The sequence below is a fragment of the Gymnoscopelus microlampas genome (genome assembly GCF_963454915.1).
Source record: "Gymnoscopelus microlampas genome assembly, chromosome: 10".
Classification (NCBI taxonomy): domain Eukaryota; kingdom Metazoa; phylum Chordata; class Actinopteri; order Myctophiformes; family Myctophidae; genus Gymnoscopelus; species Gymnoscopelus microlampas.
Window position 1 is genome coordinate 24,568,324 of NC_139947.1, and position 24,049 is coordinate 24,592,372.

The 24,049-nt window shown below is 41.2% G+C and overlaps 3 protein-coding genes across 3 annotated transcripts; 2 read left to right on the forward strand and 1 right to left on the reverse strand.

The window, feature by feature from the left end:
* Positions 1-274: 274 nt before the first annotated feature.
* Positions 275-1,111, reverse strand: LOC311053132 (inositol monophosphatase 1-like; the record flags this gene model as incomplete). Its single annotated transcript, XM_084068540.1, has 1 exon — positions 275-1,111. The coding sequence occupies one exon, from the start codon at positions 1,109-1,111 to the stop codon at positions 275-277; it is 837 nt and encodes a 278-aa protein (XP_083924666.1).
* A 1,338-nt stretch (positions 1,112-2,449) lies between these two features.
* Positions 2,450-12,260, forward strand: wasb (WASP actin nucleation promoting factor b). Its single transcript, XM_084068533.1, has 12 exons — positions 2,450-2,665; positions 4,392-4,532; positions 4,940-5,026; positions 6,487-6,583; positions 6,876-6,896; positions 7,031-7,066; positions 7,485-7,689; positions 8,147-8,189; positions 8,550-8,703; positions 9,135-9,571; positions 10,976-11,081; positions 11,636-12,260. The coding sequence occupies exons 1-12, from the start codon at positions 2,561-2,563 to the stop codon at positions 11,686-11,688; spliced, it is 1,485 nt and encodes a 494-aa protein (XP_083924659.1). The 5' UTR covers positions 2,450-2,560; the 3' UTR covers positions 11,689-12,260.
* A 1,693-nt stretch (positions 12,261-13,953) lies between these two features.
* Positions 13,954-23,155, forward strand: tpx2 (TPX2 microtubule nucleation factor). Its single transcript, XM_084068525.1, has 17 exons — positions 13,954-14,044; positions 14,342-14,498; positions 16,003-16,122; positions 16,445-16,595; positions 16,977-17,033; positions 17,544-17,672; positions 17,756-17,865; positions 17,965-18,116; positions 18,249-18,420; positions 18,691-18,829; positions 18,976-19,195; positions 19,595-19,687; positions 19,891-20,064; positions 20,820-20,963; positions 21,132-21,243; positions 22,002-22,186; positions 22,720-23,155. Exons 2-17 carry the CDS (start codon positions 14,387-14,389, stop codon positions 22,828-22,830), a joined length of 2,181 nt encoding a protein of 726 aa, XP_083924651.1. The 5' UTR covers positions 13,954-14,044; positions 14,342-14,386; the 3' UTR covers positions 22,831-23,155.
* The last annotated feature ends 894 nt before the right edge of the window (positions 23,156-24,049 follow it).

Consider the following 24,049-nt stretch of genomic DNA (forward strand, 5'->3'; position numbering starts at 1 on the left):
ATAGATTAAAATGTATATGCAGGCAAATAGTCAAATAATCTATTTATTTATTTGTCATGTATGCTTTTCTGCCTTTATTGATTGTCAGTGTAGAGAGGCAGGAAGTGACATGCAACGAATGGTCCAGCGGCCGGCTGGCCCAGGAGGAATCACACCAGGGACTCGTGTCAGTGCTGCCATAACCACTTGGCTACCAGGCACCCCCTATGACATGATTTAAGAAAATGCTGTAGGTTCTCATGGCAAAGACTGAAACCTGACCATTTTGTGTGTACTAGCCCTCAGTGTCATCTCGTTCACAGGGGAACTCAGTTATCTCGTTGGCAAGGCGTTCTGCTACTGCACGGCTGCTGGCGATAATCATCCTGCCAGACATGAGATCAAAAGGTCCTCCTGAAATGTCAATGATTACACCCCCTGCTTCAGTGACGATGGCCGCCCCTCCCGCCATGTCCCAGCAGTGGATACCTATGTGGTAATAGGCGTCGGCTGCCCCAAATGCCACAATACACATCATCACTGCTGCGCTTCCCGGCGTTCGAATCCCATGCACAGGGATATTGAGAACGGCCTTCATGTTGTCCATCATTATTTTGAAGTGCTCAGGATCCTCTTTGAAGGACATTTCTGTCAGCACCAGGGACTGGGTGATATCTTCTTGCCCAGACACCTTGATAGGTACTCCGTTACAGAATGCTCCCTTCCCTTTCCTGGCTGTGTACAGCTTGTCCTCAATAGTACTATAGACAATCCCAAACTCAATCACTTTCTTCACGGTGAAGCCAATTGAGACAGACACAAAAGGGAACCTGTGGACAAAGTTAGTGGTACCATCAAGAGGGTCTATAATCCAGGTAGGGTTGTCTGTTAAGATACTGGGGGCGCCTGCTGCAACCGACTCCTCCGCTATGAAGCTGTGAGTGGGGTACTTCTCCTTGATAGAGGAAATAATGAGTTCCTCCACCTTCTGGTCTGTCTCAGTCACCAGGTCAACAGGAGAGCTCTTCTGCATAATGGCAATATCCTCCTGCACTGCCTCACGGATCATGTTCCCAGCCTGTTTGGCAACCTCCACACAGTAGTCCATGCACTCTTGCCAAGGATCAGCCATACTGATATACGATATAGCTTTATTTCTCTATTTCCCTTTTTCTGTCAGATTGCTTTACACACAGACTTGCACACTGACAGTGTTATGGTCCTGTAATGTGAACAGTAATTATAGCACTAGACTAGACTAAATTCATCAACATGTTGCCTGGCGTCACCTCTACGTCACAAAGGGTTAGGGCATGTAGAACCTATACATCTAACAACAGAACAGAGACAGTTTAGAACATTAGTTATATCTGTCTCAAAAACAAGCTCTCTATATTGTATTTTTCTGTCTGATGTCATGATGACACGGTTTGTTTGGGTCTGATGTCTTGCTGCATTCACACAACATATTTGTCTGTAGCTGCAGTGGGAACTTGTGACAGGTGGCACGCCCACCCACTAGTCAATTTTAATATCGGATAGAATAATGTTTATTTGATCTTTTCAGTTGCATTCATTGGTAAGTAAATCCCTATAGTTAGCATAACGTTGCTTGTCATCTCTATTGCTCATCATGCACGGTTGTTTTCACCTCTTCAAATGCTTTATTCTCCGATTTTGTCCACTGAGTTGTGAGAGTAAGCCACACACCTTCCGTTTCACCTGCCTCTTTCCAGGCCTCATGTATCCTGACCGCACCTCTAGCACAGATATATGCCTCTCCAGGCATGATCTACAGCAGTGGTTCTCAAAGTGGGGTCAGGGGAACCCCAGGGGTCCTTAACGGGGTTCCAGGGGGTCCCCAGCAAAATTTGTTAATATAGCATTAAAAACATGTTGACCACTTTGAACCTTTTAAAGCTCGAGCTTGTAGATCAGCTATTTTCAAATAATCTTGAAAAAACACATTGAGTTTATACAACAAACTCCACATTTGGGCGTAGCAGCATTGGGAACTCTTTATATGGTTATGGCTGAGTCATGGTGACATGAGTGTGACGTCAGAGGTCCACCTGCTTGCCGGCCCTCCCTTAAAGGTGAAGATCACCAAGACTCTCCGCCGGTCATCAAATTATTGGCTTTAGGAATGTGACAAAAACAAAAGAATCCTGATATACTCCTTTAAGCCAATTTTCAGGATAATGCACTTTAATGCACTTTAATGCACTGTGATGGAATGTTTTGATATTTATTTGTATCCTTTTTTTGTTGCACCGCAATGGACTGGGAGGAACAGCATTTCATTCATTCAAATGAATGCAAGGATATAATAAAACTGCAATAAAATCTTGAATCTTGGCAGCACTTCACATGCAGCACTTCACATCCGTTTCTATATTGCTATAGAGCACAAGAGTCAGCCTTTGTGGTTGTTCACTTCCTGCTCCCATGTACCTAGTTTACACTTACATCACACTCTGTAAAATAAGGAAGTCCCCGTGCAGCCAACAGTCTGCCAGTGATCCTCTCTCGGAGCGTTAAACATTTGCCAGACCCATGAAATAAACCTGGATAGAAGAAAATGAGCCGATCACCAAAGTCCAAGTCTCAAGAGAACAACCTGAGCATCCTGCTGAGTGCGCAGGAGAACCAGGCTCTGGTGGAGCTTCTGGGCCGGAGATGCTTGGTAAGTAGGCTAGCAGTTAGAGTAGTTGGCTGACTTGACTGGAACAATAAGAGGCCGGATTCTCACTGATTTCTAGCCAGCCAAGGTTTGGATTAATGGGAAATACATAGAGTGATGTATTTCTTGTAATTTCTTTTTTACAAGTACATTAAACAAGAATATGACTCATTTTGTGATCAGCTGCAGCTGCATAAATTATGTAAAAACAAGAAATATAATTCAACACAATGTAATATTTATTGGTCACCATGTGATGTTTTATTGGGTCAGGCTCTGCATATAATTCATTGTCGATAACAAATTGATCTTGATGCAATATCATAAGGGGAAATAGCTGGCTTTAAACTTGTTAAGCAAAAGCTCAATGCATGTGGTCTCGTGAGCACACGCAATCTATTAACGGCACATTAAGGAAGGTATTGTTACAATATAACTTTACCCATGCTACTTACTACTACACACTGCTTCACAGTAAAAGAAGAAAAGATCTGATAATGGAAAAATATATATGGAAGAAAAATAACAAGTCAACTAAACAGATTAAATGAACAACAAAAAGACTAAAACGTGATCTACTGTGACAGCAGATTTCGAATGAGGTAAAGTCATACCACAGATTTTTTTTAGAGAGCTTATGGGCCCACAATGAAAACCTTTAGAAACTATTGTTAGATCTGAACCAATGACTCATTTTGGAAAATTCTGTTTTACAGTATTTCCTACTTGTGATGACTAAACAGAGATGCAAACATACTTCTACAACCTCGCTGAGCCTAGACCATCTATTATTTCAAAAATCAAACATACTGTACGACACACACAAAACATAGTATTCTAACTTGCAGTATAAATGCCTTTAATTGTATACATCTGTAAGGAGATTCAAACATTTGGCCATAATAGAAATGTTCATATTTTCTATGCATATGTTGCTCAAGAAGCAAGTGTGAATTTGCAAGAGTTGAACAAACAAAACATCAACATTGTGTACATCATGGTATCTACAGTAAAATAATCTATAGTCGAATAGAGAAAAAGGAGTTAACCAGTGAGTTCAGCAGCCTTTCATTATAACGCAGATCATGATTTCCTTTTTTCTCTCCCTCGTTTTAATTATCTGTATACCTAAAAATGAAACCGGAAACTTGGCCCCACAGGGTAACTTCCCTTGCAAACAGAGTGTAAAATCACATCTGCAGCTCAAATTGCATGTAGATTATGCTATGTAATATGCTACTGTACCTATAGTTACTCTGATATTGGTGGATGATGCTGATAGTTCTCAAGAGTGAATGAGAACATTTAATTACCTGTGTGTCGATCCTCTTTAACTTAGTCAGCAGGATAATGTGAAGTGTGTGTCAGGTGTTAAAGAGGTAAAGCCTGATTTATATGTAATTGTGTGCCCATGTTGGGCACCGAAAATAGCAGATCTACAAGCTCACAATGTGTTGCACTGCTTGTACTGTAAATCAGCTATTTTCGGTGAGCGACACAATGCACAACCAAGTATAACTCATGAAGGGTTGCAGCTATCAATTATAGTGTTAGCTATTATTAGATATACATTTTTCAATTAATAGAAAATCGGATAATACGTTTTTAATCAATTATTTTATTCTATCATTTATTATTTTGTATAATCGATTAAATCGATTAGTTCGATTAACTGTTGCACCCCTAAACTCAGGCGACTCAGGCGACTCAACTTATTTGCTTTGTCCAGACCCTGGCTACAGCAGTGGTGCAGCTATGGATGGCCCTGCCTCACAGTCCTGCACAGTGGAGTCTCCAACACACAGGGGTTGCGTGCTTCATCAAGGACAACCCACAACGCTCCTACTTCATACGTGTCTTCAACATTAAGGTTCTGCTCTTGCTCTTTTGTGTAACAGTGATTTTCTCAAATGATTTTACCTTTAAGACTTAAAGGTAAAAATAATTTGAGAAAATCACTGTTAAGTGGACTCACTGTCGGGCAGTCCATATTTCATCTTTTTAGGGTTTTTCGTAAATGAATACCCTATTTCGTTACAGAACAATGTAGAGCAAAGGTTGTGAAGAAAACAAATGTTTTGGTTTTGGACATACAAGTTTTCGACCCGACGATATACAAAATATACTATAACACTACACTATACATGGTGGAGTTATTCCATCCTGCTCGTGTATTCTGCTCCTAAAACGGAATAATGTGAATTATTGTAGACTAAGAAGACTTTTGACAGTTGTGTGGTGTTATCTGTGTGAGTTCATACTGTCTTGTCTATCTAGGAAGAAAAACAAATATGGGAACAGGAGTTGTACAACCAAATGATATATCACAGTCCTCAAGACCACTTCCACACCTTCTCAGCTGATGTGAGTATGCAAGTCCAATCAAGTCCTAAAAATGTGGATACTATATCAGCTCTTATCCATGTTATGGTTCCTTAGCACAGAATCATGCACACGTCCTGTTTTGGAAACTCACACCCACCCCTACCCCTCCAAACCCAGCCCGACCAGCCCTTTACAGTCTTGAGCCAAGTGACATTTCGCTTAACATTTCTCAACATAATCTGCATCAATGATAACCTGTCATTGATGCAAACTTTTCACTGTCATAAATATATTCCCAACTTCTGTATTAATGTGCTTTACACCACGCACTCTGAGTCTGGGTAAACATTATGTTTAAACATTAACTATATTTTACTGCATTAGGATAAGCTGTCAGATGAGGTTGTCCGCTTCTCGACATAATTTAGTGCTACTAGCCTGTATAAATAGGCTAGTGTCTCATGCAGCTTATACTGTAGTATGCACAAACTAGGATGTACTTTACACCAAACAAGTGTTGCCATTTAGACTCACAGCCCACCCATGGCCTATAAATGTCCGACCGCCCTCGTACCTGCAAATTACATGGTAGAATATTTTTCACCCATTACATCAAAACTTGCGGGTCACCTGTTTTTTACTCATGGGTAACGAATCCGTGCAAGTGTCTTAATCATTTCCCAGCTTACATTTTTTTTACTGACAGCAACAAAGAGAATAGCACTAGCAGGGGAAAAGGGATTTCAAGGTGATGGACTGGGTTCAGTTGCATAATACAGTATTTACAAGCAGACTGTGCTATGGTAAAATGGTGCGTTTATATAGCGCTTTTAACCAAAGCGCTTTACATAGATTGTGCATTACATTCACCCATTCACACACACATTCATACACCGATGGCGGAGGAAACCATGCAAGGCACCAACCTGCTCATCAGGAGCAATTAGGGGTTCAGCGTCTTGCTCAAGGACACTTCGACACTAACTCTGGGCGAACCCCCCAGCACAGGATCGAAGTGGAAACCTTGCGGTTTCCAGTTCACTCTACCCCTGAGCCACTGCCACTGAATTTATAGTGGGGAATGACAGATGATTACTGCAGACCATCATACAGTAATGGGTGATGACTTTCGCAAAGAAGCCATCGAGATCCACAGTGGGTCTGGTCTTGATCGACCAACCAGATGCGCCAGCGGAGCTGATCAGTGGCACTTTTTAGTGACTATCTCACGTTCTGATACAAAATGGGCCAAACAATCTGAGCCAAATTACTGTAGCAACAGCTACACAACAGCTGTTGTGATGCTGTTGTGATCACAGCAGTTGTGATGCCTCCAAGAATGCCCATCTCAACACAGTACATCTTTATTGCCCCTAGATTTTAAAATGAAGCAGTTAATCATAATTTTATGTGTATGTTAGAAACATGGCAGCACCACAGAGATGTAACAGAATACCTCCTTGACCGGAACACTGAATGAGATGATGTACCCTCCCTAGGAATGCCAGGTGGGCCTGAACTTTGCCAGTGAAATAGAAGCTGAAACATTCAGAGCCACAGTGATGGAAAAGATCAGCCCCAGAGCCAACCATCAAGGTTAGTCATATAGAAATACACACAATGAACACATATTAACAGTTTAGCACAGTAGGATAACCGCATTAACCATGACATCATAAGCAAAGCCTTTAAAAAATGTCAAACATTTATTTTAAAAAAAAATGTTTACAAATCTAAATGCTTACAATACATTGCGATGTGATGTGATGTGTTGTGAGCTTGTAGATATGCTATTTTTTGCACTTTTATTTTTTACAACAAATTATATGTCTTAAGTGGTTACATGAAAACAGTTTTGTTCATTCTAGTTCTTATTTCTCCTCTCCAGAAAAGAAACCTCTGAGCAATGGTAAGCAAATGCCAAAATGAGAGTAACTTGTAAAATGGTGTACAGATGTTGGTAGGTGGGACTTTGAATAAAATGGCATTTAAACATTGAATGAACAGAAATGGTAGCTAGATTAGTTTGTTTCTATTTTCCAGGCAATAGAGGTGTACCTCCTCCGTTACCATCACACAGTGAGTGCTATAACTTATCATAAACAAGGACTAAAGACATGCACATTTTAACACATTTTCCTGCTTCATTTCAAGATGATGTGCTTTTTCTTTCGAACTGGGCTAATGTACACCTGGAACTCTCTACGATTGCTCCATTTATGTGTCATTCCACCGTATTACACAGCAATAATCTAAACCTTAACCGAATTTAGAGCATGTCCTTACAACATGATATCTGCTTGAAGAATCCTCATTACAGAGCCATATCAGCTCGATTAGTGAACATAACAAACATCGCTCAAATCTACATACAATAAATCTTTTATCGTTATTTTATACAGTCAGACAGTTTACCTTTTCAACTTTAATTAACTATTTAAGTAGTAGCACCTTGGAAATACATTAAAAAAATTACACCAGAAAATGTGCTCTCCAGACCCAGGAAGTGGAATGCATTCTGGAAGTATGGTGGACATTCCCAACCCTGACATCCTAGCCTCACGATACCGCTCCCCAGGTGTGCCAACCCCTGCCCCCGCTTCTTTAAACTTCTCTAAGGCCAAACAAGACAAGAGTAAGAAGAGTAAGAAAAAGGGTCCAAGGCTCACCAAGGCTGACATCGGAGCACCCAGCGACTTCAAGTTAGTATCAAAACCACTGCTGACAAGTAAAATTATCAGTGTTAATTTGACTCTGAGAGTGTACTAATCACGGGACCAATTTGGTTCCATTTGTTCACTGAGTTACAAGTGGATAACTTTTAAACTGAGAAATGTACTGCACACTTAAGTAATATTATGCTCCATGTCCATTTTGGTTGTTTTGACAAATGCTCAGAGAAGATGTGTCTACGCTACGCCAGTGGTCCGGGCCTAGAAAACATGATTACATTAGAAATCATGGTCAAAATGAGCTTTTTCTGAAACCTTTTTGTCACCAGTTATAAAAATAAATAGTTCAAATCCATACCCATACAGGTGTGTTAAATGAATACTCCCTATTTTATTGTGCAACCTAAATGTCCACTTCAAATGAGCTAGACATTACAACAGAGAAACCTTTCATAAAACAATGAATTCCATTTACCTCATCTTGCAGACATGTGACTCATGTTGGATGGGATCCTAACACTGGATTTGATGTAAGTTGATATTGTTAGAAAGCATGGTTGAGAAAGTTTATCTCTCTGTATTATGATGATTGACTTTGCCTTAAAAATACATAGAATATGTAGGCAAATTAACATTTTATTCCATACTGTCTTCTCAATAATTCATGCTATTATGAATTGGTAGCCAACACATTGATAATGGACAACTGTATTGTATCTGTAATTGTGTGTGTAGTTTTGACTAGTTTTGATTTCTGTAATTCCATTATCCCGTTCCTCCACACTTCATGGGTTAACACAAGACTATTAATTTAACTTTGAGAGTGTAAAAACTGACCTGTAATGGTTCAATAAATTATCAGGATTTTACTGTGTGTTTCTCCATTGTAGACCGCTAATCTGGACCCAGCTCTGAAGAAGCTCTTCCACTGTGCTGGAATCAGTGAGGACCAACTGACAGATGCAGAGACCTCTAAGCTCATCTATGACTTCATTGAACAGTCAGGGGGACTGGAGGCCGTAAAGGAACAAATGCAAACACAAGGTTCAACTTCACACCCTTACAGCAAATACAGACATTTACAATGATAAATATGTGTAAGTTTGACGTACTATCTTCTAATGAAAACACCTCCATTTCCTGACTGTGGATTTAGGCCCTGAGCTTTCTAAATCACTTACTCATTCTTCTATTGATCTGTTAGGGGAAAGCCTGAGTATGCAGTCCCTGGTTCAAGTATAGAATGCCATGCCCATGCCTGCCATGACTGGTTGGTTGGCATACTGGTTAACTGGCTGGCTAGATGGTGACATTAGATGAGATGAGATAAGATGCTATGAGTAGAAAGAAAGTATTACAGTAATACAGAATAACATTTGAATGGTGATAACAACATAACAAAATGGGTAATCAACATATGAAGAACATTAAAGACATAATCCTGAGTTAACATTGCACCTATATTTCTCCTGCAGATAGTGCACCCCGCACGGCTCGAGCGAGTCACGGTCCCCTTCCCCCTATTCCTGGTGGCGCTCCCTCTCCTGTGAATCCCGGTCCTCCAAGACCTCCTCCCCCATCTGCACTGGGAACTCCCCCCAGGGCACCGCCCTCCCGCGGGTCTCCCGGCCGCAGCCACCTTCCGCCTCCGCCGCCGTCAGGGAGTCGTGGTCCTCCACCGCCGCCTCCTCCCCCTCCTCCAGCAGCTCCCCACGCCCTGAGGCCCCCTACGTCCCCTGCGTCTGGAGGTGGCGGCCCTCCCCCTCCTCCACCCCCACCACCACCACCACCACCATCCACATCAAAGCCAGCACTGGGAGTAGAGAGAGTAGACAGTGGAGCCGCTGCCGCCCCTGGGGCCAGTCGAGGGGCCTTGCTGGACCAGATTCGCTTCGGGACCAAGTTAAAGAATGTAAGATGTTCCTATTTTATTGACATTGAGTCAATTCCTGCATTTCATACGTATGCTGCTATGTGCTGCTATATTGCATATCTGAAACCAAACCATTCTGTTTAGTGTTGATTACATATCATCAGTTGATTACACATCAGAACCCAAAATGGGTTCTGGGGACCCCCAGGAGGGTTCCTTCAGTGAGAGTTCCAGGGGTCCTCCAGCCAAATTAACCTCTGTCACCATAATTCAATTCACTTGAAAATACTCCTGTACAAATACATTATGACAATATATTTCAATATCACCTCTAAGTCATTTAGACAATTGAATTTAAAACAAAACATCATTTCATAGTTACTCTTTTTGTGTCGATAGAGATGATGCAATATAACATTGTTCCAATATAGAGTGTGAAACTGATGCACAGAGAGTTTATAAGTTTTATCAATTTTTAACTTTACATTTAAAATGTAATTAAAATATGCAGCTTTTATTATCGGGATATCAGGATCTATAGGTCTGGATAATTTGAAATGGTGGTCCATATCGGGATGAAAGTAATTTTGCGTGTCTGTGAAATGAAATAGTTTGAAAACCTCAGACGCAAAACATTTGCATCAACCTAGAATTGCACATTTCTGATCAACGTAAATGCAAAAGAATGACAGTGACATCTAGAGGCTGTTTGGGCTCAGAGCAAAAGGGAGAAGGGAGAGAGTAGTGCCTGATTTTGTGGCCCAACAGCCACAGCCCTGAAACAAAGTACACAGCAAAGATCCAGAGTGGTAATTTAACTCTGATATTGTCAAAATTGAGCCATGAAGTTCTAAAATTCAACTAATCACTTGTGAATTAATACATCTGTACATGGTTGTGTAGTCCGTAGTGTACTGGATTTCATTTGTAAAATCCTCTGGCCTTATTTCCATGTGACATTTTGAAACATTTTAATCATATTCCTGTTTCTCTCTTATAGACTGCAAGTCTGTGTCAGTGGGAAAATACAGTATGGTGGAAAGAGACATTAAAGAGAGGTTATCGTGGAAGAAGTGATGTAGGAATCTCTGTTGGCAGACGATTAGTTACATTACCGTAGACTTCTGGTTATAGACGTGCGTCTTATTTAGTTTTCCTGTGATATTTGGATGCTTCTTTAGACTAGACGTGTATCTGAAATTAATAAACAAGGCCAATTAGTGATAAATTAATAGGAGCTACATAAACAGCCGAGATGTTTGTAATCCACCTCTGAGCCCATACTCACTCTGAGAAAAACATCACTGAACATTATTTTGGAAAAATAAGTGTGTGTGTGTGTGTGTGTGTGTGTGTGTGTGTGTGTGTGTGTGTGTGTGTGTGTGTGTGTGTGTGTGTGTGTGTGTGTGTGTGTGTGTGTGTGTGTGTGTGTGTGTGTGTCAGGTCACTGAGAATGACGCTACACCACAGACCGAGGAGTCCAGTGAGGGGATTGTGAACGCTCTTATGCTGGTGATGCAGAAGAGGAGTAAAGTCATTCACTCCTCAGGTAATAGTATAGTAGCCACGTAAAATCCTGAGACTTGAAGGAGCACTTTACCCATTTTCAACATTATCTTCATTCATATAATTGGTCCTTGGACAATTTCCGTCTACTCACTCTGTGTCTCATTGGTGAGCTGTCGCAAGTTCAGACAGTTCAACGATGTTAATTCCACGCTGGAGAAACTACAGCTTAATCTTGCTGGAAGGTTAGCATGCTGAAATATAAGCCATTGGTCTTGCATTAATAAAAACTAAAGTTTGAAATCTTGTTTGAAATAACCAAACCTGCCTACCAATGATGTCATTGGTAGACAGGTTTTTGAGAACTGTCCACAGAAATGGCCAATTTATAATGAGCATTTTTGAGGACTTGAAGAAAGGTTGAAAATGGGTGAAGTGGTCCTTTAATTCAACTCTGAAATAATGTAATGTAACCAGATCTATTTGGTTACATTTGTACACTCTCTGAGTTACAAATGGATACATTAACACTGATATTTTTACTGTGTAGCACAGAGTTTCCTATGGAGGATTATTTCTCAATCTCATTTTCTTTAGGTGATGAAGAAGATGATGCAGTCGATGAGGAAGATGACGATGAGTGGGACTGAATTCCCTCAACTATTCTGTGTATATATACCATGGCAACAATGATATGACAGGATGCAGGCTGTTTTGTAAAAAGATGCATACTGTACAGTAATACAGTTTGCATGTGTTGGACTGGGGACAATATAAACTTGGAAAGCAGAGACATTTAATATAAGTGTTTTCCCTCAATTCCGGTCACAGTGCTGATAGATTAGCAGGTGAAATGGGAAATAGATTAATAAAGACTGTGGAACTAGATTTAACCACTTAGATCATTCTTTGACCAGAGTCCCCCAGGGGTCTATGCTAGGCCCCCTCCTTTTTCCTTAGGGACGCCTGAATTGACTGAAATACTTTATTTAGAAAGACATGGAAAAAGTACATGGAAGTACAGTTCACAATACAAGGTCCACTAAACTGGATCGCCCATAAAAGCACAATGGCTTATTTAAAATGAGATCCCCATGCACCCATGCAAATCATGATGACATTTAAGAAGAAAACAGACAGATATACACTACTATGAAGAATGTCATACAATCAGCTTACAGGTTACTGGTATGAAAAACAAGAAATATGTAAAATAAACAGTTCGAGGAGGGAGGTGGGGTGGGGGGGGGGGGGGGGGGGGATGTAGGTTAAGACTTTGACAGGGGCCAGTTAGGAATTGCAGCCTCCTGTTTAGGCCAGTTTTGAAAGTGAGTAGGGTTTCTTTACTCCTTTTGGTAGGGCATCCCACATTTTTGTTGCATAGCATGAGAACGAGTTCAGTCCCTTGTTTGTGCCAAATCTGTGTTGGACAACAGAGACCCCCAGGGGTCATTGAGGGCATATTCCAGGGGGTGTCCCCAGCTAAATGTATGATAGTTAGAAACCACACCGAGTAACTCCGAGTTATGGGGCCTGCGATCCAATGGTGGAAGAAGTACTGACATTTGTTTTACTTACCACAATGTAGATATACTCTGTTACAAGTAGAAGTCCTGTATTCAAAACTTACTTGAGTAAAAATCCAAAAGTATCGGCATCAAAATATACTTAAAAGTACCAAAAGTAGAAGTGCTCATTGTGCTGAATGTCCCATTTCACAAGTTCAAAACGTATAAAAAATATTTTGAAAATAGAAGATCTACAAGCTCATAAGCTTGCCGAAATATATAGGCTATTTTTAACGTTGCGATGGGAATGATGTACAAAAACGAATTTCACCCACTTTTTTACCTTGTAAACCTGTGATGTGACAATAAACCTGATTCTGATTCTGATTCTGGGCTGAAGTGGCTAGCGTGTTTTATAATAATGATCAAAATCTACAAAGCAACTAGTGACTTAAGTTTTCAAATAATTGTAGTGAAGTAAAAGTACAGTAGGCTGTCTCTGAAATGTAGTGGAGTAGAAGTAAAAGTATAGAAAATTGGAAATACTCCAGTAAAGTAAAAGCACCTAAAGCACCTAAATACAGTATTTGAGTAAATGTACTCAGTTACTTTACACCACTGCTGCGACCCAACGCAAACCAATCTGGGGGTCCTTGAAATGTAAACCTTTGATAACTAGTAATCGTGCAGCGTCCTCTGGTGGATATCTTTTGCATCCCATAAGACAACAACATTGTTATCAGGGGTGTGCCTGGAAAGGAATGTCAACTTGTCAAGTGAAAATGTTTTGAATTGTACAAAAATACAAAGTGTCGTGTCATGTTCTGTGCTGAAAGTCCTAATATTTAAAACAATACATAAAGCTTTCATTTCAAAGGTTGCACCTCATAATACTTGGTTCGATATATTCCTCATATTCTAGTATTGTGTGTGTGTGTGTGTGTGTGTGTGTGTGTGTGTGTGTGTGTGTGTGTGTGTGTGTGTTTATGCTGTAAACACACACACATTGTTTACTGGACAATCAATACCGTAAACTTTACGGAAAGGATTGTTCATAAGAAAAAAATGTTTAAGGACGAATGTAAAACAAATTGTGTAAAATATCAATATATGAATAATATTAGTGCTTATGGCTAATGTGTTGTGTTTTGCTGTTTTTCTAAACTGTGTTTGACAGGAAGTTCATTCTCCGTCGCACAACGGTGTCGCGCGCACAAAATAGAAGATCTACAAGCTCACAACGGGTCGCAGACGCGACGCGTTGTGAGCCTAACTCTGTGGTTGTGAGCTTGTAGGTCTGCTATTGTCGGAAGCGTGAGTCGGGCTTCACGTGACTCGTGTGAACCAATGAATGACGAGCAGGTCAGCCATTGGCTGGTTCAAACAAAAAGGACCGTATTTGAACAGAACGTTAGGATTCTCCTGCAGGCAATCAACCACTGATCAGGCACTCTCTACGCCTTACTGAGAAACAACCCGATTTAACAAAGATTCAACGGTAAGATCATTTAATAACTGCTTTACTTTTGATTATTCGTCATATTAAGTGACTGTTTGTTCGCGTGTAGCGAGGGACTTTGTGAATTTTGAATTGATAACAAACAAACGTAGGCCGTTTGTGGAGCGCTTTTTAGAACTTGCATGGCCAATGGTTGTGGTGTTGATGTAAGAATTAAAAAGACGCGTAACACAATAGTGTTGTGTATTACTTTTTACTATTGTACGAATTAAGACACGTAACACAAGTTTTCACACGCTGTCTAACCCACGACCGTTGTGATTATCACACATTTAGGAGGTTTGAGGTTGGTTTTCTGCTCTGCCGTGGCCTGTAAACAACATGATGGCCAGTGAGGAACAGACCGGCAGCTATGAGTTCGATGCTCCGTCTCATGTGATAGACTTCAACCAGCCTGCCCTGGACGAGGTGGATGACGCGGACCACTGGTTCGGTGAGTTAAACCAGTGGTTCTCAAACTTTTTCATGTCAAGGACCCCCAAATTGACACTTATTAGCCCACGGACCCCAATTTCAAAAGATATGCCAGGGACCCCCATAAGAGATTTGTTTTACAGCTCTAGCAGTGATTCTCAACCATTTTAATTTCAAGGACCCCCAGTTTGACATGCATTAGGCTACGGACCCCCATTTAATGGCATTTCTATCACTTGGACCGCAATTTATATTGTAAAATCTATGTCAATTTAACTCAGTGTACAAATGGACCCGTTAGGTTCCGTCTGTACACTCTCAGAGTTACAGACCCACAAGGGTCCATTTGGTTCCTATAAATCATTTAGCTGGGGACCCCCTGGAACCCCCTCAAGTACCCCTGGGGTCCCCGGACCCCACTTTGAGAACCAATGAGTTAAACCACGGTACTTTGCATCGTTGGAAACGGTCGTTTTAAAGCCATAATCCGTAGTACGATGGTGTCGTTTATTATACGATCTGCTCGACATTACAAGCTAAGCAATGCAATAAGATCGGTTATTTTTTGCAAATTACTTTCATATCGCTTGATATGCTACTTCACCAACTAAACCTTTTTAATGCCATCGGAAATAAGACCTTGTTTACTACAGGAGGCTATGACCGCCGCCATTTTGTTACTGCCGCCTGCTAGCAGTGTTGCCATGTCGGCGTATTATGAGCGACTTTGGGCTTTTTCTGCAAAGTTGCTTGTAAAAATTGGTGGTTGTGGGTTTTTCGCCTTGTTTCTAAAGTGTATTTGCTTATTTAGGCTTGTTTCCAAATGCGTATTTAAACCAGTGGTTCTCAAATATTTTCATGTGTGCCACAGGGAGCATGTGTTAGAACGTTTCAACAATATTAAATGGCAGATATATAAGCTCACAATGTTGATCTGCTATTTTCAAATAGTGCTCATGTGGCCTAGTTGCTTATTTTGGGCTTTTCCTAGACCTGGTTGCTTATTTCTCTCACAAAATATGGCAACCCTGCCTTCTAGCCACCCATCAGCTGTAAGTTTTCTCAGTAACTGCTGAAACGCTGTTACTGATTTTGTTGTTAAAGTTACAGCAGAGTAAAACGTGTCAGGCTGCTACAACTGAGTGTACAAATGAATCCTTATGGTCCATTGTTTGATTCCATTCGTCCTTTTTGGGTAACATCATAAATATTTTTTATGATGCCCTCAACTCAAGGACCCCTGGGGGTCCCTGGGCCCCACTTGATCACCATTGCCTTATAGCACACCATGATGTTGTACGCCACACATTTGCAGCTAATCAAATGATTTAAGTGTCAATGTCCAAACATTAACAAATGGGTGTTTAGATGTGCTACTAGTCAGTTTACTTACTAGCCTGCCATGTTTTTTAATCTTCTGTAGTTCAACCTGTGCTGGAAAACAAACTCTAAATATGCTTATGGTTCCATGTCCCTTTTTTAAAAATCTGTTAATTAACTACTGATTGCATCATTATCAACAGATGAACAGGCTTGTAATCTGGCCACAACTCCTAACAGAAGCTTTCCCTTTGGAACCCCGAAGCCGGACCTGCCACGGGCAGTTGTGGCCCCTCAAGTCAAGGGGTCACCATGTGACTCAGGTTAGTTTTATTTTCATCACCAATATAGTTGGCATTTAAAGAATGTCAATCTGATGAACAGGCCTTTCTTTCACAGATGGTGTAATCCTATATGGCCCTAAAGGTCTTCAGTCAGCAGGGCGCACTTGTATTGGGCTAATGGTAGACCACAATTGGGCAGTCGAAGGAAAATAAATATACTTGGCTTTAGACCCCCTTTTCAGCTCTTTTCCTCATAAGGTCTCCTGTAATTGGTGGCAATGCATCTGTAACTCTGTAATTGTGAATTATAATTAACCTGGGCTCTTAAATATAAATATCTTTAATATATCAATGATTCTAGCGCCCAATGGGTCCTCTTCACCACCCGCCAACATCGTCACATCCTGGGGTAACCAAGCGCCCACTCGTCTGGCTGCAGGTAACCATGCTCCCAGTCGCATGGCTGTTCAGCAGCAGAGCACCTCTGCTCAACCCCCTGTCAAAGCACGCAGGTATGTCTTGTGATATTTCACTTTTCACACAAGGGTATATACAGTGTCTTTAGTTGATGCTGTTGGTTTAAATCTGCTACTATTCTGGGGTATCAACTTACATATTGCTATTCAGTTAAATGGCACAAAACTGTCTACATTCATTTAAATGCTATGCTCAACCATGTAAGGAATAGGGACTCCCTCTTTCCTTGGTGTTACACCTTGATGGCGCTTAAATCCTAACATTAACTTCACTAAAACTATGCCTAACCCTAACCTCACAGAAATAATGCCTAAACTTAACCTCATAACCCTGTCCGCCTGGGCGAAACACCTAGTACAAGACATCCTCCCTTGAGGAATCTCTTGGTGATTAATCCATTTCTGGTTTCTCTGAAGGGTTTCAAAGCGTAAGCAGGACGAGACAAACATTGTTCCAGACAAGAAACTAAGAAGGTGAGACCTAGCCTCTAATTCGGTGTAGGCCCCGGGGATATCAAATTTCACACAGTGCAGTCAAAGTTATAATTTCCTCGACATTCCAGGGTGGAGGCTGCAGTCACTGTGCGTCCATTACGGGCACGTATAAGGTTAATATAGAACATACCCTGGGGACAGGTGTCTTTGCTCACATTTGGTCAATTTTCTTAATGACTAATTACACAACTAGTGGGTGTCATGGCTAAGGACTGGAAACGGCGGCAAATTCTAACGTTGCGTGATGGGATGTATGCTTGTAAATGTTCATGTATTCAATACGCCACCAGTGGGTTGCATGCTTGTAATCACATTTTTCATAGAAGTTTTTTGTTAATGAATCAGCTGTTCAGACTTTCTTAACTGTTCATCATGGCACAGAAGCATAATGAAAGCTCACTCACTTGTGGTATTTATTGTATGGTGCTGAAAAACACAACCCATGGCAACTGGGTGTTTAATTATTATTTTATTTTTTAAATCTACTAGCCAGCCAGCCAGGCGGTCTGGTCCTACTCCTCGTAGAGGGAAACGTCCAGTCAGACGATCAAGTACTAGCAGGAAATCTGGGCCTGCCCGGAGGATGCCGGCAGCAGCACCTGCCAATAAGGGTGTACAGTGAGTAAACACATTTTGACAACATGTTGTTGGAAATTCTGTGGGAAACCCTGTTTGAATGCAATATATTTTCTTCCACTTAGGCCAAATAGCTCTGAGGCGCAGGAGTTGGAGAAAATCAGACGGCTACAGCTGGAAGTGGCTGAGCATAGGAAGAAAAATGAGGCTAGCTACAAGGCAGCGTTGAGTGGCAGTGAGTGACTGTTTTGGAATTAAATGTATGTCAAAAGATTCAAGGTTGTGACCATGTAAGAATTTTCTTTGCTCCTCCTAAATTATTTTCTGATTTCAGGTCACCTGCCAAAAAGGATGGCCCTCTCCACCACAGTACCCAAAGAGTTTCATTTCAGTACAGACAGCAGAGTTAAATCGGGGACCCCATCTAATGAATCCCAAAAGGACGTTGATTTTGTTTCACAGCTCCGCAAACACCCATCTTCTCCGGTGAGGGACTTCTTGCACTGCGTCTGTCAGCATTTAGCAATAACCTGGCTAAAATAGCCTGGCTGCATAGGAATAAAATGCTCTGATGTTGGGAAGGCTGTTTCATAATAACAGAGTCATTTGTCATTTCAGGCAAAGGCCTCTAAAGGTACCACCGTGCCCAAACCATTTAACCTCTCGCAAGGCAACAAGAGGAAGGGGGAGGAGCCTGCTCCGTATGTGTCCATAGCTCAGCAGATTGAACAGTTCCACACTCGCACTCCCGAACGCTACCATCTGCGGAGCCGTCAGAGAGCTGAAAGGGGTAAGCATGCATTGGGGATTCTATCATAATCGAGTTGACTATATTATCCTGCATCAGAACTACCAGTTGCACATGAACTATGCACAGCCACCTACCTTACTCTTCAATGTAACCAATTTCACAGTACTTTTTTTAACCATCTGCACCATCTTGATATCCTAGCCCAGTAAGCCTAATTGCCACGTAAAGAGTTTTATGTATAGTAGAAGTTTTAACCATGTTGCCAGTCCTATTCCAACTTAACGGGTGGGTGCTGCACTGTTCATGAAGGGCCATCTCCGATGAAGGCAGAACACCCAAAGATGACTCAGCCCCGCACCCCGCGTCTGATGACCCGTCAGAGGAACCGCCCTACTACGGTCAAGAGCAGCGCTGACATGGAGGCAGAGGAGATTGACAAACTCAATAAGTAGGTTTACATGACACTGCTAGTTTTTTTTTTTTTTACATTGGGTCAATGTCTCATGACAGGGGCTTTGCTGACCATTGTGTCTATTTTCAATATGTTGGGACTACAAGTAGTTGCACTCTTAAAACACCACTTGTCTCTTCAAGGTTTAAGTTCAAGGCTCTAGAGCTGAACAGAAAGATTCTGGAGAGTGCTCTGAACCCCAAGAAGCCAGCTGTGAAAGAGTCCACAAAACCTGAGGGCTTCAATTTGCAGATTGAGAAGAGGATCCATGAGAGGCAAGCCACCAAGAAGGCTGAGGAGGCTGAGGAGGAGCATGTCTTCCATGCCCAGCCCCTACCCACAAAAATCCTGGAGGAGGTGGTGGTAAGTTTTAGTGCAACCATTTGAGTCTGCACAAAACTGCATAAGCTTTTCAACATTAAATTGCCTAAAATGCATTTGTCTATAGTTTAAAGCGATGGTTCTCAAAATGGGGTCCAGGGACCCTTGGGTTACCGGCTCTTTTTTTTAAGGAGATTCCAAACTGGTCTGTCAAATTTGGATCCATTTGTACACTTTTAGAATTATGGGGGTCCTTGACATCGTTTAAGAACCACTGGTGTCTACAGGTGCTTAGCCCATGAATCTGAATGTTTGTGTGGTGCAGAATATATTTGGTGTTTAAGGTTGGCATGAAGACAAAACATTAGATGACAAAAATAACCTTCTGACTTGTCACATGATCACGGGGTAGCAAACTAAGCTTTTAATATCCCTCAACAGGGAGTGCCCCCGAAAAAGGTTCTGTGCCCCACTGTACCAGAATCCCCAGCTTTTGCCCTCAAGAAAAGGGTGCGACTGGAGCGCAAGGTGGAGGTAAGGTTCCTCTACTTCTATGGTTTTATTATTTTTACATATTTTAGCTTCTTGAAATGTCTTGTCCTTGCAGTCCCCTTTACCCCATCTACTAGTTTGTAACATTTGGGTTTATAAAATGATCCCAAATATGAACATAATACATTAGTGAACACCCCTGATGGGAAGCTTAGAAGTTTAATGAGGGTTTTTTTTTCTTTCAGGTGAAAGCTCCATCCCCTGTCAAGGCCAATCCAATGCCTCACTTCGGTTTGCCCTTCTACCCTCGTCTCCCTGACAAGAGTGAGGTGGAAGTTTGCCCTTTCTCATTTGATGAAAGGGAGAAGGGGAGGAGGGAGAAGAAGGAAAAAAGACTAGAAGACCTGAGAAATGAAGAGGTAGGGAGAACACACCTCTGTTAAAGGGGAACTTTCAGGAATCGCATCGCTCTGTGAAAAAAACAAGACTCTGGACAACACTCTGTATTGCCCTGTGTCGGGAGCTGAAGTCAAGTTGCCACCAGTGTAAAATTATTATTTTACTCAGGCTGATGGTGCTGGGACATGTTCCATGTCTCCTCGCCAGTGGTGGACAGTAACAAAATACATTACTTGAATACTGTACATTATGTTTGTATATTGACTTTTACTCCGTTTCAAAAAACATATTTTACTTTTGACTTGCATGTCTAAGATTTGGAATTGCCACTTAAGCCCCATTTCAAATGCAGTGAAAATGGCAGATCTACAAGCTCACAAAGTATTGTATATAGCTATGCGTCATTGTGAGCTTGTAGCTCTGCAGTTTTCACTATTGATATATTTTAAACGTTTCTAGAAAATCTTTTTGAAAATGTTTAACGGCAATACATTGATATTAAAAAGAAAATGTACTGTATAGTTTTTTTAAGCATGTACTTTGCATAAAAACAATTACTCAAGCACACACTTGACTGCAACTTTGACTTGTAGTGAAGTAATAATTGATCAGGAATATCTACACCCTGACTCAACTACTGTTTGAGTACTTTGTCCACCACGGCTCTTCAATAGAAAATCGTCCGAGTTCTCCTAATCAGGCAGTGTTTGCCAATGTTCTGTTGATTAAGCTTTAACCTGAACTTGATGCAGTTTCTCTGGCCTTAAACTCTCAGGTGCAGCCGTTCAAAGCCCAACCCCTACCAGATTTTGAGGTGCACCTTCCCAAAAAGAAGGTGCTTGAGCCTACGAAGCCAGAGCCTTTCAAGCTGCAGATTGACGAACGAGGAAGCAGATCGCACGATCGTTGGGAACAGATGGTGCGCCATCACTTTTTTAAAATTTTATAATGTGGAACAAGATTTGATGACTCATTGGTTTAGTTATCATAATTCACTTAAGCCCGATTCTCTACTTTTTTCTTTTACTATAATGACATGCCCAATATGGGGTTCCTAGGGTGGTTAACCATTGTGCTGCTTCTGTAGGTGAAGGAGGAGCAGAAACAGCAGGCAGAAGCAGCTGTCTTCAAAGCACAGCCTAGCAAAGTTGTCCACAAACAGCCCTTCCAGCCCAAGAAAGAAAGCCACTCGGTCCTTGGTGAGTTAAACCAATTAAGACCCTGTAACCTCAATACAGGGAAGAAGGAAGTTTTTAATCTCCTAAAAGGCAAGACACAATCCTCGTCCTGCTTATATCAGACCTCTATTCTTACAGGGGGTGTAAGTGATATTGTCTTAATAGCTGTATATAGCTGTGTTTTGATCGGTAACCGAGGTCTCCAGCTCTTTATCAAACGGAAGATAAAATGTTCAGGTCGGGATACCAATTTTATCAGTCAGAACGTGGGCCAGGATACCAATCAGGAGCAAGTACTCAAAATTGGAAGTGATGCAACTAAGTGAGCAGACAAAATTGGAACTGGAACAATGAAAGCGTAGCTATAACTGATGTGTGGGCTTCTTTCTTCCTGTTTGCATAAAACTGATATCTGACGTGAATATATTTTCTGTTTAAAGCTGGAGAGAAGACTACTGTTGAGCAATCACTTGCACTCCCTCACATGAAATTCTAAAAGTCAAAAGTGTCTGTTTTAATCCATCACACCTACCAGATATTTTGCTAAATGCAGATGGGCAAATGCTTTTTTGTAATGTAAAAAAATACTGAATGGCCTCTTAACATAACATGAGGTTTGATAACATATTCAGTAATGACTACCCAGTACTAAAACGGGAATTGCAGCAGAAGTCTTGATACTGAGCTGTCCTGGACTTTTAACACGCACTATTATTTAGGCAAATATTTCTTCTCACACTTTCCGTCTGTTTCATCAACAACCTGTCACTACAAACTAGGCATGAACACCTCCACAGTTCCAGAGGCTTTTGAGCTTGCCACAGAGCGCCGTGCCCGGGAGCGGCAGGAGTTTGAGAGGGAGCAGAGCGAGAAGGAGACCCTCAGGGCCTGCATGGAAGAGAGGCAGCGCCAAGAGCAAGAAGCGCGAGAGAAGGACGAAGTTACAAGGATGCGCCAGGGCCAGGTGATGACATGCTTTTCAGAATGTATATCATTGCTGTCGGGTGGGAACCTTGCATGTCCAGCCTTTATAATTTGGCAAATGGGGGGGCGGGGATAAGAACCTGTGTTCAAAGTGGATCAAATATAGTTATTTAGTCATAAGCTCGTGTTAATACTTTATTGTTTTAATAAATATTGAACCAATTCAGACACACTTTACCACTTTGACTTTGCATTGGTTTCAATAGTTATAAAACCCACAGACACTTAACCAATTTGACAACATTTTCCAAAATGGCAAAAATTGCCTGTTTAAAAGCTCACAACATACAAAGAAATTGGGCTTTTCGCCAAAAGTACAGTGGAGAGGCACAGGAAGAGAGTCATGCATCAAAGCCAAAGTGGTACGCGTCTTACCACTTGGCCATCGTGTGGTGCACCACAATATTTAGATGCAAGTTTTCTGCCCCACAGCAACAATATGTAACGATAGCCACTGCAAAAAAAAAGCTTTGGCGCTCTTAAGTAAAAAACATTCTCCTTCTTTCTTCTCAGGTTCATAAAGCTCATCCAGTGAGACACTACAAACCAGTGGAGCTGAAGAAGTCGGACCTTCCTTGCACTGTGCCTCAGTCCCCAAATTTTTCTGACCGTTTCCGTTTATGAGCTTATTGTTGATTTGAATTCATGCCGTGTTCACACTGGTAGATACAAAGATGCAGGCTACCATCTTTCAATGGAAGCCAGTGACAAAGATTCATCTGATTGTTGTAGCTGCTACAAAAACCGTTACAAGCTACAAAAAGTAGCATATTTGTAGCTTTGTATCTGCCAGTGTGAACGCAGCGTTATGTGATTTGGATGCATTTTATTTTCCGGTTTTAACATTCCTTATTTTAACAGATACGCCAGATATTGGACACGTTCTTATTTTTCTTTGGTTGTCGGGCATGTCATGTCTTCAAATGTATTTTGTAATAAACATTTTACTAACTACCGGTACTTGTCGTTTTCTTTGGTGCCAAGTTACAATAATCTTGGCATGTACTTTCGTACTGTTAAAGTAGCCCTTGACCCTTTTCAACCTTATCGTATAATTGGCAGTTACTAGTGGTCATAAGATAGCACAGACGGCACTAACCGCTCTGTGTCTCAGAGATGGCATATGGACAGAACTGCCTACCAATTACCTCATCAATGGGGATTCCAAGCTAATAGAAACTACAGCCTTGTTTTCCTGGAGATGACACACTGAAATCACGTAGAAGCCATTGCATCATTAAAGTTGAAAATTACAACTGCCTACTGATGATGTCTCTGGTAGACAGGCTTCAAAGCTGTCCAGAGTCTGGAAATGTGACCATCTTATTAGTGAGCACCACTATATGAAGACGTGGTTGGTTGAAAATGTAGTACACTACTTTAAAATGACTTTGTTTTAACCATGTTGGACATTGTAGCCTAGAGGTAAGATTGTAGTGTGTTCCACTTGGCCAAGGATGGATTTACTGCTTTAAAATGCTACAAAACATCCGAATTAGTTGCAACACCTACAACTGGGAGGGATATAAATGTCAAATTTATCTAGAATCTAGATCATATCGACGGTCATAGTTTCTTGGAAAACAAATATGTAAGGTGCATTTATGGACCTTCCTACAGGGAAAGAAGAAATTGGAAGTCACCCAAGACACCTTGTGTAGATTTAACCCATATCTTTCCATAATACAGTATGGATTTTGGGATCCGTGACGACCTATATTTGATAAAACTAGGCTATAGCGTAAAACTTACTGTAGAGGTTTTCTCTATGAGCAAATCCTTTTCCCTCTGCTTTTCTATAACCAATGTACGCATTTCAGCTAACATTGTATTTGAATCTGAA

What these genes read in the sequence shown, in the direction of transcription:
- wasb (XM_084068533.1), top strand. Translation starts at nt 2,561, where the DNA reads ATGAGCCGATCACCAAAGTCCAAGTCTCAAGAGAACAACCTGAGCATC. An exon ending in TTCTGGGCCGGAGATGCTTG is followed by an intron (nt 2,666 to 4,391) that starts GTAAGTAGGCTA and finishes TGCTTTGTCCAG; the next exon opens with ACCCTGGCTACAGCAGTGGT. An exon ending in GGAGCACCCAGCGACTTCAA is followed by an intron (nt 7,690 to 8,146) that starts GTTAGTATCAAA and finishes CTCATCTTGCAG; the next exon opens with ACATGTGACTCATGTTGGAT.
- tpx2 (XM_084068525.1), top strand. Translation starts at nt 14,387, where the DNA reads ATGATGGCCAGTGAGGAACAGACCGGCAGCTATGAGTTCGATGCTCCG. An exon ending in CCGTCAGAGAGCTGAAAGGG is followed by an intron (nt 18,421 to 18,690) that starts GTAAGCATGCAT and finishes CTGTTCATGAAG; the next exon opens with GGCCATCTCCGATGAAGGCA. An exon ending in AAGACCTGAGAAATGAAGAG is followed by an intron (nt 20,065 to 20,819) that starts GTAGGGAGAACA and finishes TTAAACTCTCAG; the next exon opens with GTGCAGCCGTTCAAAGCCCA.